This window comes from Limulus polyphemus, unplaced genomic scaffold, assembly GCF_000517525.1.
Source record: "Limulus polyphemus unplaced genomic scaffold, Limulus_polyphemus-2.1.2 Scaffold1599, whole genome shotgun sequence".
Lineage (NCBI taxonomy): Eukaryota > Metazoa > Arthropoda > Merostomata > Xiphosura > Limulidae > Limulus > Limulus polyphemus.
In genome coordinates this window covers 198,712-211,709 of record NW_013667209.1, presented here as the reverse complement: position 1 = coordinate 211,709, position 12,998 = coordinate 198,712, and the positions used below count along the sequence as shown (strand labels likewise).

Here is a 12,998-nt window from a genome sequence, read left to right as displayed (position 1 = left end):
TTCCCCTCATCACACACACACACATAGAAATAAGTGTCAGTGTCTTTCCCCTCATCACACACACACACATAGAAATAAGTGTCAGTGTCTTTCCCCACACTTATTTCTAGTGTGTGTGTGTGTGATGAGTGTGATGAGGAAAAAGACACTGACACACACACACGTAGAAATAAGTGTCAGTGTCTTTTTCCTCATCACACACACATAGAAATAAGTTTCAGTGTCTTTCCCCTCGTCACACACACACACACACACATAGATCAGTTTCCTCAGCAGGTGAGATCTTATAGTTTTTGTGGGTGTTCTAAAATGTTCATGCAAGTTTTACAGAATAATCATAAAATGCTGTCACCTTCTTCGTGTATCAGGGCTTTAAATTAGCATACTGTAGCTTTTATCCAGATCAAATTTTTAATAGTATGTCTTATTGAATAGCATGTCCAGGCCTTAGCTCAGTGTATATATATTTCAAAACTAAATGTTTAACTACATGAGAATGTAACTGACATTATTTAATTACGTATATTAATTTTATTAGATAATTGACAAAAACATCATACTTAAAACAAAACAAAAAAGGACCTAAAATGAATGGTGTTATTAAACACACAAGCAATTCAAAAAAAAATTAAAATTAACTTTTAAAATTAAGTAACTTTGGATGATATTTTAGAAAACTTTTTTATTTTGGCTGTTTATAGAGAAGTTTTGCTACAGATTCATGTTGCTATTAATATATTTACTAGAAAACAATGATATGTTTATTAGTTTTTTGTTGTTGCTCCATATTGTTTGAAATTTAATGTAATTTTTACATAATAAATCTGATAAATCACACTAGTAATAGCTATAGGAAACAGAAGATCCACACTTATCGTATACTCTAACTGCAAGTAAATTCAAATTTGTTTGTTGTGGCACTAAGCTACACAATGGATAATCTTTGCCCACCAAGGAAACACAAACCTCAGATTTTAATGTTGTTAGTCCGTAAACTTACTGCTGATGCACTGGGTGTTTAAATTAAAATAACCTTTCTCACAGTCTCACTACTTTCATATGCAAAAGGAAAGGATGGAAATTTTTCAGTGTTCTATTAATGTTTTCTTTTCTTTATTCAAATTATGTTATGAGGTAATTAACCATTCTAAAATGTAATTTAACAACCATCTCTTAATTACAACTACAATTGTTAATACCACAATGTTGAATCCAGTTAATGCGCATGCTTGCGGGATTTTCATACTACATGTGTGCATCGCATTGCCAACTCATTGTGTAGTGTGTGTGACCTTCTAGAATTCTCGTGTTCTTATCACTAAAGTGTAGTGATAAACTACTCCATGAATATCACCTTTTATGTAGTTGCCACTGTACATCTTCTTCAAACACTGCACAAATATAAATTCACTGTGGTGAGTAAAAAAACAACTAAAACAAAATATATACTTTTGTAGTCTAGCGTATCTTTTTAAGTGTGAATTACTTTTATACCATTTTATGCTGATCTTTGGTTTTAATTAATGCAATGTATGATTATTATAGTTTTTCTTGGTATTATTATCAGGTTCAACATGTTTTTGAACTTGAATGTTTTGTCATTCAAAAGTCATAAAAATACTTAAAAAAATATTTAAACACATTATTTCTGAATGAAATCAGTGATTTGGAAAGTAATTTAGGGTAATACAAAGTTAGGAATGTTATTTTTTCTATTATGTTTTTAGTCAATAAAATTAAAATCATTCAAGTTAAAAATCTATTCCCATTCGACATATCTGAAAGTTTTGAATTATTTATTTTTGTTATATTTTTAGAATTATAACAAATTGTCAATTTTAATTTAGAAATTGATTTTTATTGTGCTCTTAAGACTTTTATCTCTAATAGTTTAAGTGGCATAAAAAAAAGAAAAAACTTGTAATAAAGTTTTTTCTTTATCTGATTACCTTCTGTATTATTACAATCTCCTGAAAATTATAAATTTGACATAATTCAAGATCAAAATCGTTTGTAAAATGTCTGAATACAATCTTTAATTTTAAATGAATGAAAGGTTCCATAAAATTTTGTTAAAAAAAAGGTTCTCAAAAATCTCTCAAAATAAATAACTAAAAAAACCACTAATGCTGTTTATAGTGAAAGTAGTGAAAAAGCTTGTAAACTTGACCTATTTCTTTTCTACACATTAAAGCTGTGTTGAATCCATGAATTGTTACTAGAAACAAGATCACATTTATAAACCTAAGTAACTTAAATATGCTATATGGAAAGAGAGAATTAATTCAATTAATTGTTTTCTAGTATTATCAGCATTATTTGGTAATTGTTTTATTAAGAATGCATGTAATGAGTTTGGTTCACTAGTGTTTGAATTTTTCAATTTTTCTTACTAATGTCCTCCATACAAGAGTGCATGTTTTGTTTTTTACAAGAAAAATAAGTTAGGGTTAAACCAACAAACGTTTTTTTAATATTTTATTATGCAAATTTTCTTCTTGTGTACTATTTTTTTTGTTTTCTTTAGCTGACAGCTATTTAAGAATATCAATTGAATTCACTTCTTCCAAAATTTTATTGATTACTGCTCATGTATTTTGGTGTTATTCTCTGATACTTATTTGCAATAGTTTATTAAGCTAGCTGGGACTGAATTTTCTTTTTCAATAAACTGCTGAAATGAGTAGTTGAATTTTGTCTACTTAATGTTTTTATACTATAGATTGTAATACTGAGGATTTTGTTTCATAATATTTGTTATCAATCATCTTGGGTTGCAAAAAGTCTCCTATAATACTGTTTGGTTTTTTCTTTTGATATTTTAAAAACTGTATAGATATTAGTATTTTACTATCATTTTCATCTTTCTTTCAATGACTTGTAATTTCTAGTCCAGATTTATAATGTAATATTTCAAGGGTATGATGGTTATCTACCTGTTAAAATTACAAATGGTTATACTATATATCAAGTAGTAGTAACATTCCACATACATGTATCACGAATTTCTTATGTGTGCCACCATGAAGCAGTAACTAGGAAATTACAGCATCTATCTTGTTTGTGCCACGAGGACGTTAGATTATTTTAATTAGCATCAAATAGAGTAATTAGGAGGGCTCATACAAATACTACAGTACATTTATTAAAAGCTTTAAGAATTTTAGATATGCTAGAGTTGACAAAAGCACTGACTTTGTCTCTATCCCTCACATTGTTCTTGAATCAGATAGGTCATTGTGCTTGGATGACCCAATAGTCTCTTGAGATTTAAAAAAAAAATTTTTGTAGATAAATGATATATCGTGATACTAAATGCACACACACACACACACACACACACACACAAAAAGAGTATGAACTGATGAGCACCAGATTCTGAAGAGTATATTTGACTGAACCAGTTTATATTTTGATTTATTAAAATAAACATTAATTTATTTTTTAAATTGCTGTGTCTAGATGTGATTGTACACATATTAACACATCAAAACTAAAGATAAAAGGCACAGAATAAAGGACATGCTGGTGTAAAAAAAATCCTTCATATGCTATTCCATCATGCCACTTCTGACGAAAGAGCAAAATGTTTTCAACAGATAATGTCAAAATGATGACTGGTTGATAATAAGCATAGACCATTCTATGATATACGAAATACATATTTGTAGTTCTAAAATGGCAATTTTGACAGTTACTGTAAGACAGTGTAATCAAAGTGATGGAACGTTAAATAGTTCAGAGACGCATTGTGTACTGTTGCCTCACTCTCCGAGTCACTGAACTTTTGTGCCATCATGTGCTAAAGAACCTTTTCTTCTTGCATTTGGAAACTGATGGGTTTTTTTTGTGTGCAAGTTTTTGCTACCAAGATTTAGAACCACTGTATTATGTGTTATGTGAGGCACTGGACAATGCCTTAACAAACTATGCTGGATTGATTTTATTGGATCAATTCTGTTGATGATTTGCTCTCCAGGTTAAGTTCATTGGGCTTTTGGCTGTAGAGATCCAAGTCAACTACAGATGATGCTAATATCAAAGATCATATCAGAGAAACAGTTGATTCAGTTGCAGAGCTTGTTCTCTTATCAATGTGTTTGACAAATGATGAAGATGTGTACAGAAGTGCACCGAGAATAGCAGATGTCATGTGGAGGTGGTATAAAACCTGTGGATACGTAGATCAGAGTGTATTTTACAGCATGTTTATATTTGTGTAAGAGTTATTACATTTAGAAATGTGTAAAAGCAATCCTGGACATCCTGTATAATCTAAACCAGCATTTCTCAACCTTTTGCAGACTACTAAAATGCAAATACAGAGAAAAACTATTACTGATTTATGTACGAGTGTCCTGATAGTTTTATTGGTTTTCATGAAATCCCACTAACTGGTTAGGTTGCAACAGACCAGCGTCGACCTGTTGACGGATTTAAATTATTTTCTGTTGACCAGAGATGTAGAAGTTGATGAAATTAACAACCATTTTACCTTTCCACCCTTTACCTCCCTAAAAAACTTAAGAAGACTGAAAATTTGTTGGAAACCTGTTCTAGCTAATTGATGACCAAGCAATGTTAGAATGTCTTGTTGGACCACCAGGACACCAGATAATTGTAACAGAGGGTAATAATGTACATTAAATATTAATAAAAGAAAGAAGTAGGTTTTGAAAATAGGAAATTATAAATGGCGTGTATTCATTTTGACTTCTGTTTTATTGGTTGTTACTGTCCAACTTTTTAAGAGCTAAACCTTGCATGACAATGCTTTACATTAAACTGTAGGCCTAAGCATTATTAGTTGTGCTTGCATTTTGGAATTCTGTTTCATAGATTTTGGGAAGAAAACAAATCAGTTAATTCAACTAAGTTACTGATCAGTAATACAGTACTGATACCAGTTTCTTTTTTATATAATATATCACATTTGCTCTTCGTGGAATTCTTTATTATTTAACATTTTATCTTGGAGGTGGGGAATTGAAATTTAATTCTGATGTCCCTGTTACCAGATTTTAAAAAATTGTGAAGCCCTGAATACGTAAGCACAGTATGGCTGTCAGTGCTGATGAATTTATTTCAGATTACTGGTATTATTATACATTTAAATAAATTAATGTTGCATAACTGGTTTCAACAGAAGATTTTAAGGCTTTATATATAGATGAATATTGCTAACCTTGTGTAGTATTGGTACAATTACTGTCTTAAGGTATTTTGGGATATTGAGGACAAATTTTACCGAATTTGAGGGTTGTGTCAAAAATGCCAAAACTGTATCAAGTCCTTTCATTTTCTGGTCTATTCAAAACTTAAATTTTGCATACATCATGCTTTTTGAGTTTATGGTACACCGCAAGTTATAACTTTGTCTAATAGCTACAAGCAAGCAATAAATCAACACTTCAATTATTAAGATTTGTATGTACACTTTGTGGTAAAAATGTATATCAGCATCAGGTGATAGCTGACATGGGCATACATAAATTACAGATCATGAAAGTTTGAAAGAATCATTAAACTTTAGTAATAGAAATGTTGGCATGATTTTTAGCTTTACATTGTTCAAAATCTAATTCAATATTTTTTTTAGTAACCATTTATAGCAGTGTTTTTTTATACTAGTTACTTGGCTTCTGTGTTATATGAATGTAGGCAGTAAGTTATTACAAGCACTGTAAAGTTTATCCAGACTTTTAGTCAGAAACAAGATAATAACCTTGTCATGGTTACTATCATATTAGGATACAGAGTAGCAACAACATTTTACTGACCAGAAGAAATATAATAGAAATAGATATAGAAAGTTTTAAAGAATCATTAAAGATTAGTACTAGCAATGCTGGCATGATTTTTAGCTTTACGTTATTCAAAATCTCTGTCAAGGTAATGTGTAATTGAAAAATGTAGTATAGAAAACCAGATTTTAGCAGGAAAAAATCTTTGCAAAATAAGCTTAAAATCCATTAAACAGTTTATTTAAGAAATTATAATCTGAATTAATTGTATTATATGCTTAAAGTAAAAAATTGAGATTTTTTCTATTAAATATACAATAGGCCTTGTATATAAAATACTGTTTAATCCTCACAAAGGGAAATACCCTGCTAATAACTAACTACTTGTAAGTAGATTAGTTTGACCATAATCCCATTTATTGCTAACATCAATTGCTATAACTTATAAAAAAAACAAATGACTAGAATTCTGCAATAAAATTTTTTATTGTAGATTTTTTAGGAGCACATGTTTCAGCAGAACTTTGGTCTTGTTTTCATCAGGTACAACTAAAACAGGCTTATTTAGTTTATAAAACATGAGAACATTGCAAAGAGGTTATCATATAAGTACATTTTTGTTGCTATTACAATAAATGTAACAATCAAATCAAAGTAGCTTGCTACAACAATTCTAACCAGAATTTGTTAATGTTAGTATGGCCTCTGTCAGGGTTTGTAGTTAAATAACCTGCCTTTATAATTTCTATAGGTTCGAAATAGTTCTTTTTTTTGGGGGGGGGGGGGTGATTTGAGTTTGAAATTTCTTCCAATTTACGATTTAATACTATGACTTAATTCAAACTGTTGTATTGCTAAGACAGATTTTTCAAACTCTTCCCCTATGCTGTGATCTTATTTTTTGCACCTAATTTGTTAGGGAGCAAGAGGTTTGACCAATGTCTTTTTTTTTTCCACACTCATATACAATATATTCCTTGTTTTTGTTCAATCTGTAATGCTACTTTAAACTTAGGTAATAAACTTATTATGTTGTTTATAGGTTTGAACACAATTATATCAATAACAGGTTTTGACACAGGTTTTGATATAGGAACTTATAAGGGAAAGATGAGCATTTGTAGAGAAAGTTTCTTGGTCATGAATTCTCATATAACCTACAATGTTAGGGTTGTAATAATTTTTTAATCCAGCTCAATTCTAAGATATTTTAAAGTACTTAATTGTATAAGAGTTTTTACAAAGGATAAGTAGGTGAAATTGTTTGTGACATATGAGGTGTGTAATATTTTCCAATTTGTTAAACTTAATTTTCTTTTAGTCTACACAGAAATAAAATTTGACATTTGCATCTAACTATATTTATTTGATATTAACGTTTGAGATGTATATGTCATAGCTTCTGTATTTCACCAAATAAACAAGAAACAAGGCAGTATTTCAAGAAATGATGAACTCACATAATAAGTTAATACAACCAAAGTTATTTACAGCATAATGGTGTTTTACAGCTTATTGCTTTTGTAGAAATATTTGTTAAAAATTTTGTGTGTATGCAGTAAATGTTAACATTTTGGTGCTTATAACAGCAGCAAAAAACACCAGTGTTTTATATGAGATGTATTATGATTTACAGAAAGAAATGTATTATGAAGTATATGATTATCATATCATATATATATAATTAAATATTTTGTATTGTTGTTATTTTTTCACTCAAAAGAAATATATTCCAGTATAAGCCAATTTTTCAATATTTTGTTTCTCAAAGTGCTGCTCTCTTTAGGTCAAATTTCAAATTACAAAAAAGTAATGTTATATAGTTTGTTGCTTTCTTTTTTAACTTATTCAACAAACATCATCTCAAAGTAGTGCTCTGTTTAAGGTCAAATTTACTTTATGCAACAAATATAAATAATCTTCAGAACACAATCATTAAAACAAAATATAAACTTCAGTACATGTAGAAAAAGATTGAAAAACAACTTAACTATTATTGGAATTCCTACATTAATATCAGTAATATTAATATTATTATCTGTATTAGTTTTGGGAAACACTTGTAGGGTGCTCCATAATTATGAACCAAATTTGATAAAGATAAATAACATTTTTAATTACTGCAGATGATTAGATGGAAGTAATGATACATTTCTGCTTCTTTTTACTGTAATACCTTTTGTTGATTCATCAAAATTATCACTTAACTTTTTAAAGATGGTTGTTGATATAACATTTTAATGCAGTCTAATAACATTATCTCATAAACAGTTATTTTCTAAAAGTTTACATAGCATGCTATGTTTATTCAGTGAGATTTATATATAAAAAGCTCCAAGTTGACAGTTGCTATGAAGTCCTAATTAATATTAAAACTGTTGTAAAGACAAGGTTTTTTAATTATGTGAATGGAACATTATAACTATTTGTGATTTTCCCAATATTAAGTTAGAAATATTTATTTTACATATCTGATCAGTTTAATTCATATAGTTTACAGTACCTTAGTTAAATGAGTCTGAAAGAATTTTGAAGAATGTTATATATTTGCTTCAAGTAAATCCATATGAAAACTAAAACTCGAGGTAATTTTTCATTAACACAAAAGCTTTTGGTTACTTTTTAGGTTGGAAACATTTTCAAAATCATGTTTGCATAATTTTTTTAGATTTTATAAGTGTTGTGCAATTGTTTCAAGATCTTTTTTTTTGTTTTTACTGTTTGATTAATAAGTGATTATTCTGTATTTTTTTAGTAAATCAGCATTTGTGTCATTGTTAGAGTTTATAAGTTTTTGAATGAAATGTATGAATTATACTTGTTTCCACCACTTTTGTTGTTTTTTTATCTTTATTCAGCACATACCATTGATCTCATTTTGGTTATTTATATAATATTATACTTTTGTAGGGCTGTTTTGAAGTAAATTAAGTTAGTGAAAATATTTATATATGTGATACCATATTATATTTAGATACGTATACACGCATTTATAAAAACATTGGAATGTGCTACATTTACATTATTATAATTTTAATACCAAGTGAACATGAAAAGTAAGGCCTTTAAATCCTGTTTGAAGTTTTGGAAGAAACGAAATTAAAAGTTCTCTGTACATAAGTCATGATGGTGGCAACAATAAAAGCAAGTGGTACTTTCTACTTTACCAATCCTTTGTTGCCCCTTAGACATGTAGCAGTAATGATAAACTGAAACGTAGCAGTTCCTTAGAGAAGTTGCGGGCTTCCATTCGACGTAATAGTGCCAAGATTGTAAAGAAACTGACAGGTCGTGTTGACCCAGAGAGGGAATGTGATGGTAGCACAGAAGATGCGATGGTCAGGTAAGAAAGAGTTAAACATTTGGTGAGGATTCTATATATTTCTTGTTCCATGTTACAATATTAAGTTTAGCTAGATTTCAAGTTGATCATGTATTTTAATACCACGTCTCCTATATTAATCTTTATTCACTAAAATAAATAAAAAATACATATAGTGATAGTTTAAAGGATTTCCAAATGAATGCAAACAAAAAACAGTGTAACCAAACTGAATAAGAAAGAGATTATACTGAACTTATTTAGCAGTTTGTCATTACAATTTAATTTTTTTTATTTTACCAGATTTTCTTTAATTTCACGTTTTGATTATTTTAATACTTTGTTGTATTTCAATATACTTCTATGAGTAGGCAACAAGGGAAGGGCTAATTTTGAAATAGCACCAAAAAATTTGATTGACATTTAGTTTTTGACACTTTCCAATGTCAGCTTCAATTTTTCAAACATTTCTTTTCTTTGAAAAAAAAAGACTGTAAAATGAAATGTAGTTATTTGTGATTGAGACATATCCAGTATAAAATACTATTAAACAGTGAGAAAAACAAGCATTTTATGATTCAGACATATCCAGTATAAAATACTATTAAACAGTGAAAAAACAAGCATTTTATGATTCAGACATATCCAGTATAAAATACTATTAAACAGTGAAAAGACAAGCATTTTATGATTCAGACATATCCAGTATAAAATACTATTAAACAGTGAGAAAAACAAGCATTTTATGATTGAGACATATCTATTATAAAATGCTATTAAACAGTGAAAAAACAAGCATTTTATGATTCAGACATATCCAGTATAAAATACTATTAAACAGTGAAAAAACAAGTATTTTGTCTTCATATTTAAAAAAGAAAAATTTCAATATTCCAGGAAAATATCAAGAATTCATTTTCATTCAAATGTCGGGTCAAAAACCTCCTTGGTCAGTGTGTTGGACTGTAGATCTAAGATTCCATAGTTTTTATGCTGTTACTGGAAACAAACAGTGCGTGTGTGTATGTATATGTATATTCAAAAAATTAGATTGATAAAATAAAATACTTCATCTGAATCTAAACAGTTAATATAAGGGCTCTGGGTGCTTTATTAAAGTCAGTCAACTCCCACTATTCAGTCTGACAAATGTAGTCAAAGAGTTTGTAGTGGGTACTGCTGAAGAGCTGCAATCCTTCTAGTGTATCAGTTCAAAATTAGTGATGGTTATATAGCTTTGTACAAATATCCAAAGAACAAACAAACTTAACCCCTTTTCCATTCTTGGTGCTGTTTTAAAATATGATTTTTCCATTACTGGAAAAAGTTTTTTATGTAGATTTATATCTTAATCTCTAACAATGATTAATTAGTTTTTGATGTGAATTATTTTGTAATAAGACCATGTGGTTTCTTCTTTAGCCATACACACTGTGACATAATACAACATTGTAACAAAGTAGAAAAGCAAGATCTTATATACTCGTGTTTACAGGGGTGTAAAAAGTACTAAAATATGTTACTGAAGTTCAAGTAAAAGTACTTTGTCAAAACGTTATTCAAGTAGAAGTAAAAGTATCCATCTTGAAATTTATTTAAGTTAGAGTAAAAAAGTATCTACTGAATAAGTACTCAAGTAACAAAAGTAAAAAGTACACTCATTTGTAGTTCTCTCAAACCCTACATGTATGTTGTGGGTTATGAGGTCTGGAATCAAAACACATCATACATTATAGTGACACAGAATTATTCAAAATGTATTTAAACTTGAACAGTTTATGAAGATATGGCCAAGGATTGCCATTATCTTCAAGAGAAATGATGTTGGAGTCAGACATCCTGTACATACAGACTACAGTGGGAAAAGAGTGATGCTTGCAACTTGCCCAGTCGCTAGGGGAATAGTAAACCCGCTGATGTAAGCAATGCATGCAATTGGCTGATTTAAGTTCTCTTGCACGCCCTGTTTTTTAATTGTCTGCCACAAATTTGAGTTTTGAGAATATTAACGAAATGTATAAAATGAAAGGTAGTGGAGTAAAAGTTCGAGTAAATCTCCTAAAACATACTTAAGTTAGAGTAAAAATATTTTAAAATATAAATACTTTCTAAAAAGAAGATACTGAAAAAAGTTACTCAAGTGAGGTTACTTTCTTGCCTTTACACACCTGCTTCTGAACACGGGTAAAAAATTTAGAAATTTTTTGTAGTCTCAAAATAATTTTAAGTAAGAATAGAATGTTATAAGGTTTTATGTGTTTGTTGTTTTGCTATACTTGCAAGTGTTAGACTAGATTTGGAGATTGCTATTTCTCCTCGGTAACCCCTGTTTAAAAAATTTGCAAAATATTTTTAATTGAGTCCATATAAAGTACCACACTTTTGCTTTATATTACTGAAAGTATTGGTTTTGTCACTGAAGTATCACAAATACTTTTCAAGGTTGACATTAGTATTTAGTGATGTATGCCAGGAACATCTCATAAATTTCTGTAGTATTGAGTTATTACTGAAACTTCTTAAGCTGAAAAAGTATTTTGGGGATTTACAATGAAAATAAAATCTTTGTTTTTATAAACTTAAAATTGAAAATAAGGTTATCCATAAGATATCTGATGAACTTGAATGCTCAACAAGTTAAGATTGAAAAAATCATAAACTCTTATTGGGAGAAAAGGTGCTCAACAAACTTTGTTTTTATAAATCTTAAACTCTTATTAGTAGAGAAGGTGTTCAACAAACTTCATGTTTATAAATCCTAAACTCTTATTGGTAGAGAAGGTGTTCAACAAACTTCATGTTTATAAATCCTAAACTCTTATTGGTAGAGAAGGTGCTCAACAAACTTCCTTTTTATAAATCCTAAACTCGTATTGGTAGAGAAGGTGCTCAACAAAATTGGTTTATATAAATCCTAAACTCTTATTTGTAGAGAAGGTACTCAACAAACTTAGTTTATAAAAATCCTTAACTGTTATTGGTAGAGAAGGGTATAGAAGTTATCACCCTTTTAATTTAGAATGTTGGAAGATATATTGTTTTTTTCATAGTGTTTTTTAATAGACTGCTTGATTTGTCATGTCATATTTTTGTACTAACGTGATTGATAGAATATAACGTTTTTCCATCTAGCTACCTAACTGTAATTAATATTGCTGTGATTGAAGTGATATTATAGTTGATAAACTTCACCAATTTTCATAGTGGTTAGTTAGTTAAATGTCTATGGCAGAAATTGAGAGATATTGTGCCTGGCAAAAAAAATAATTTTTGATCATGAGTAAGGATATAAGTTAACAGATAACAAGATTCAGTTTCTAACTCCTGTATACATTTTCAACGACCACAAGTTTAATACTTGGATGGCAAAAATTAGTATATTTAATAGAAACTCAAGGTGTCATCAAATTAACTAAAATTTAGGGTTCTAGTAAATAGGAAAGGGGGGAGCCAAACAGAGTTCATCATTGTTTTTTGTATTATTTTTAGGCAGGGTATGCACTTCTTTGAAAATTACTGAACAGAATAAATGAGGAATCAATAAATTATAAATCTCAAACTTAATTTTCTTCATGTGATAAAAATTGTAACCAAGCTGTGAGTATGGAACCACTCCACACACACAGTACCTGACACACTACTACTACTATGGAACCACTCCACAACAGTACCTGACACACTACTACTACTATGGAACCACTCCACAACAGTACCTGACACACTACTACTACTACTATGGAACCACTCCACAATAGTATCTGACACACTACTACTACTACTACTATGGAACCACTCCACAACAGTACCTGACACACTACTACTTCTGTGGAACCACTCCACAACAGTACCTGACACACTACTACTTCTGTGGAACCACTCCACAACAGTACCTGACACACTACTACTTCTGTGGAACCACTCCACAACAGTAC

At 29.5% G+C, this 12,998-nt stretch overlaps 1 protein-coding gene and 1 long non-coding RNA gene across 4 annotated transcripts in view; one reads left to right on the top strand and one right to left on the bottom strand.

Moving 5' to 3' along the window:
* The window catches only part of LOC106464252 (kinesin light chain-like), a 67,582-nt gene that overhangs the window by 47,776 nt on the left and 6,808 nt on the right, over positions 1-12,998 (top strand). For all 3 annotated transcript variants that reach the window (XM_013924378.2, XM_022391968.1, XM_022391967.1), the window contains one exon: positions 8,933-9,087. In XM_013924378.2, coding sequence (XP_013779832.1) covers positions 8,933-9,087 — 155 coding nt within the window. The remainder of the gene's footprint in view (positions 1-8,932; positions 9,088-12,998) is intronic.
* LOC111086977 lies at positions 5-304 on the bottom strand. Its single transcript, XR_002611699.1, has 2 exons — positions 150-304; positions 5-99 (listed from the first exon to the last, which is right to left on the bottom strand). It is a non-coding gene; the product is annotated as an uncharacterized LOC111086977 (long non-coding RNA).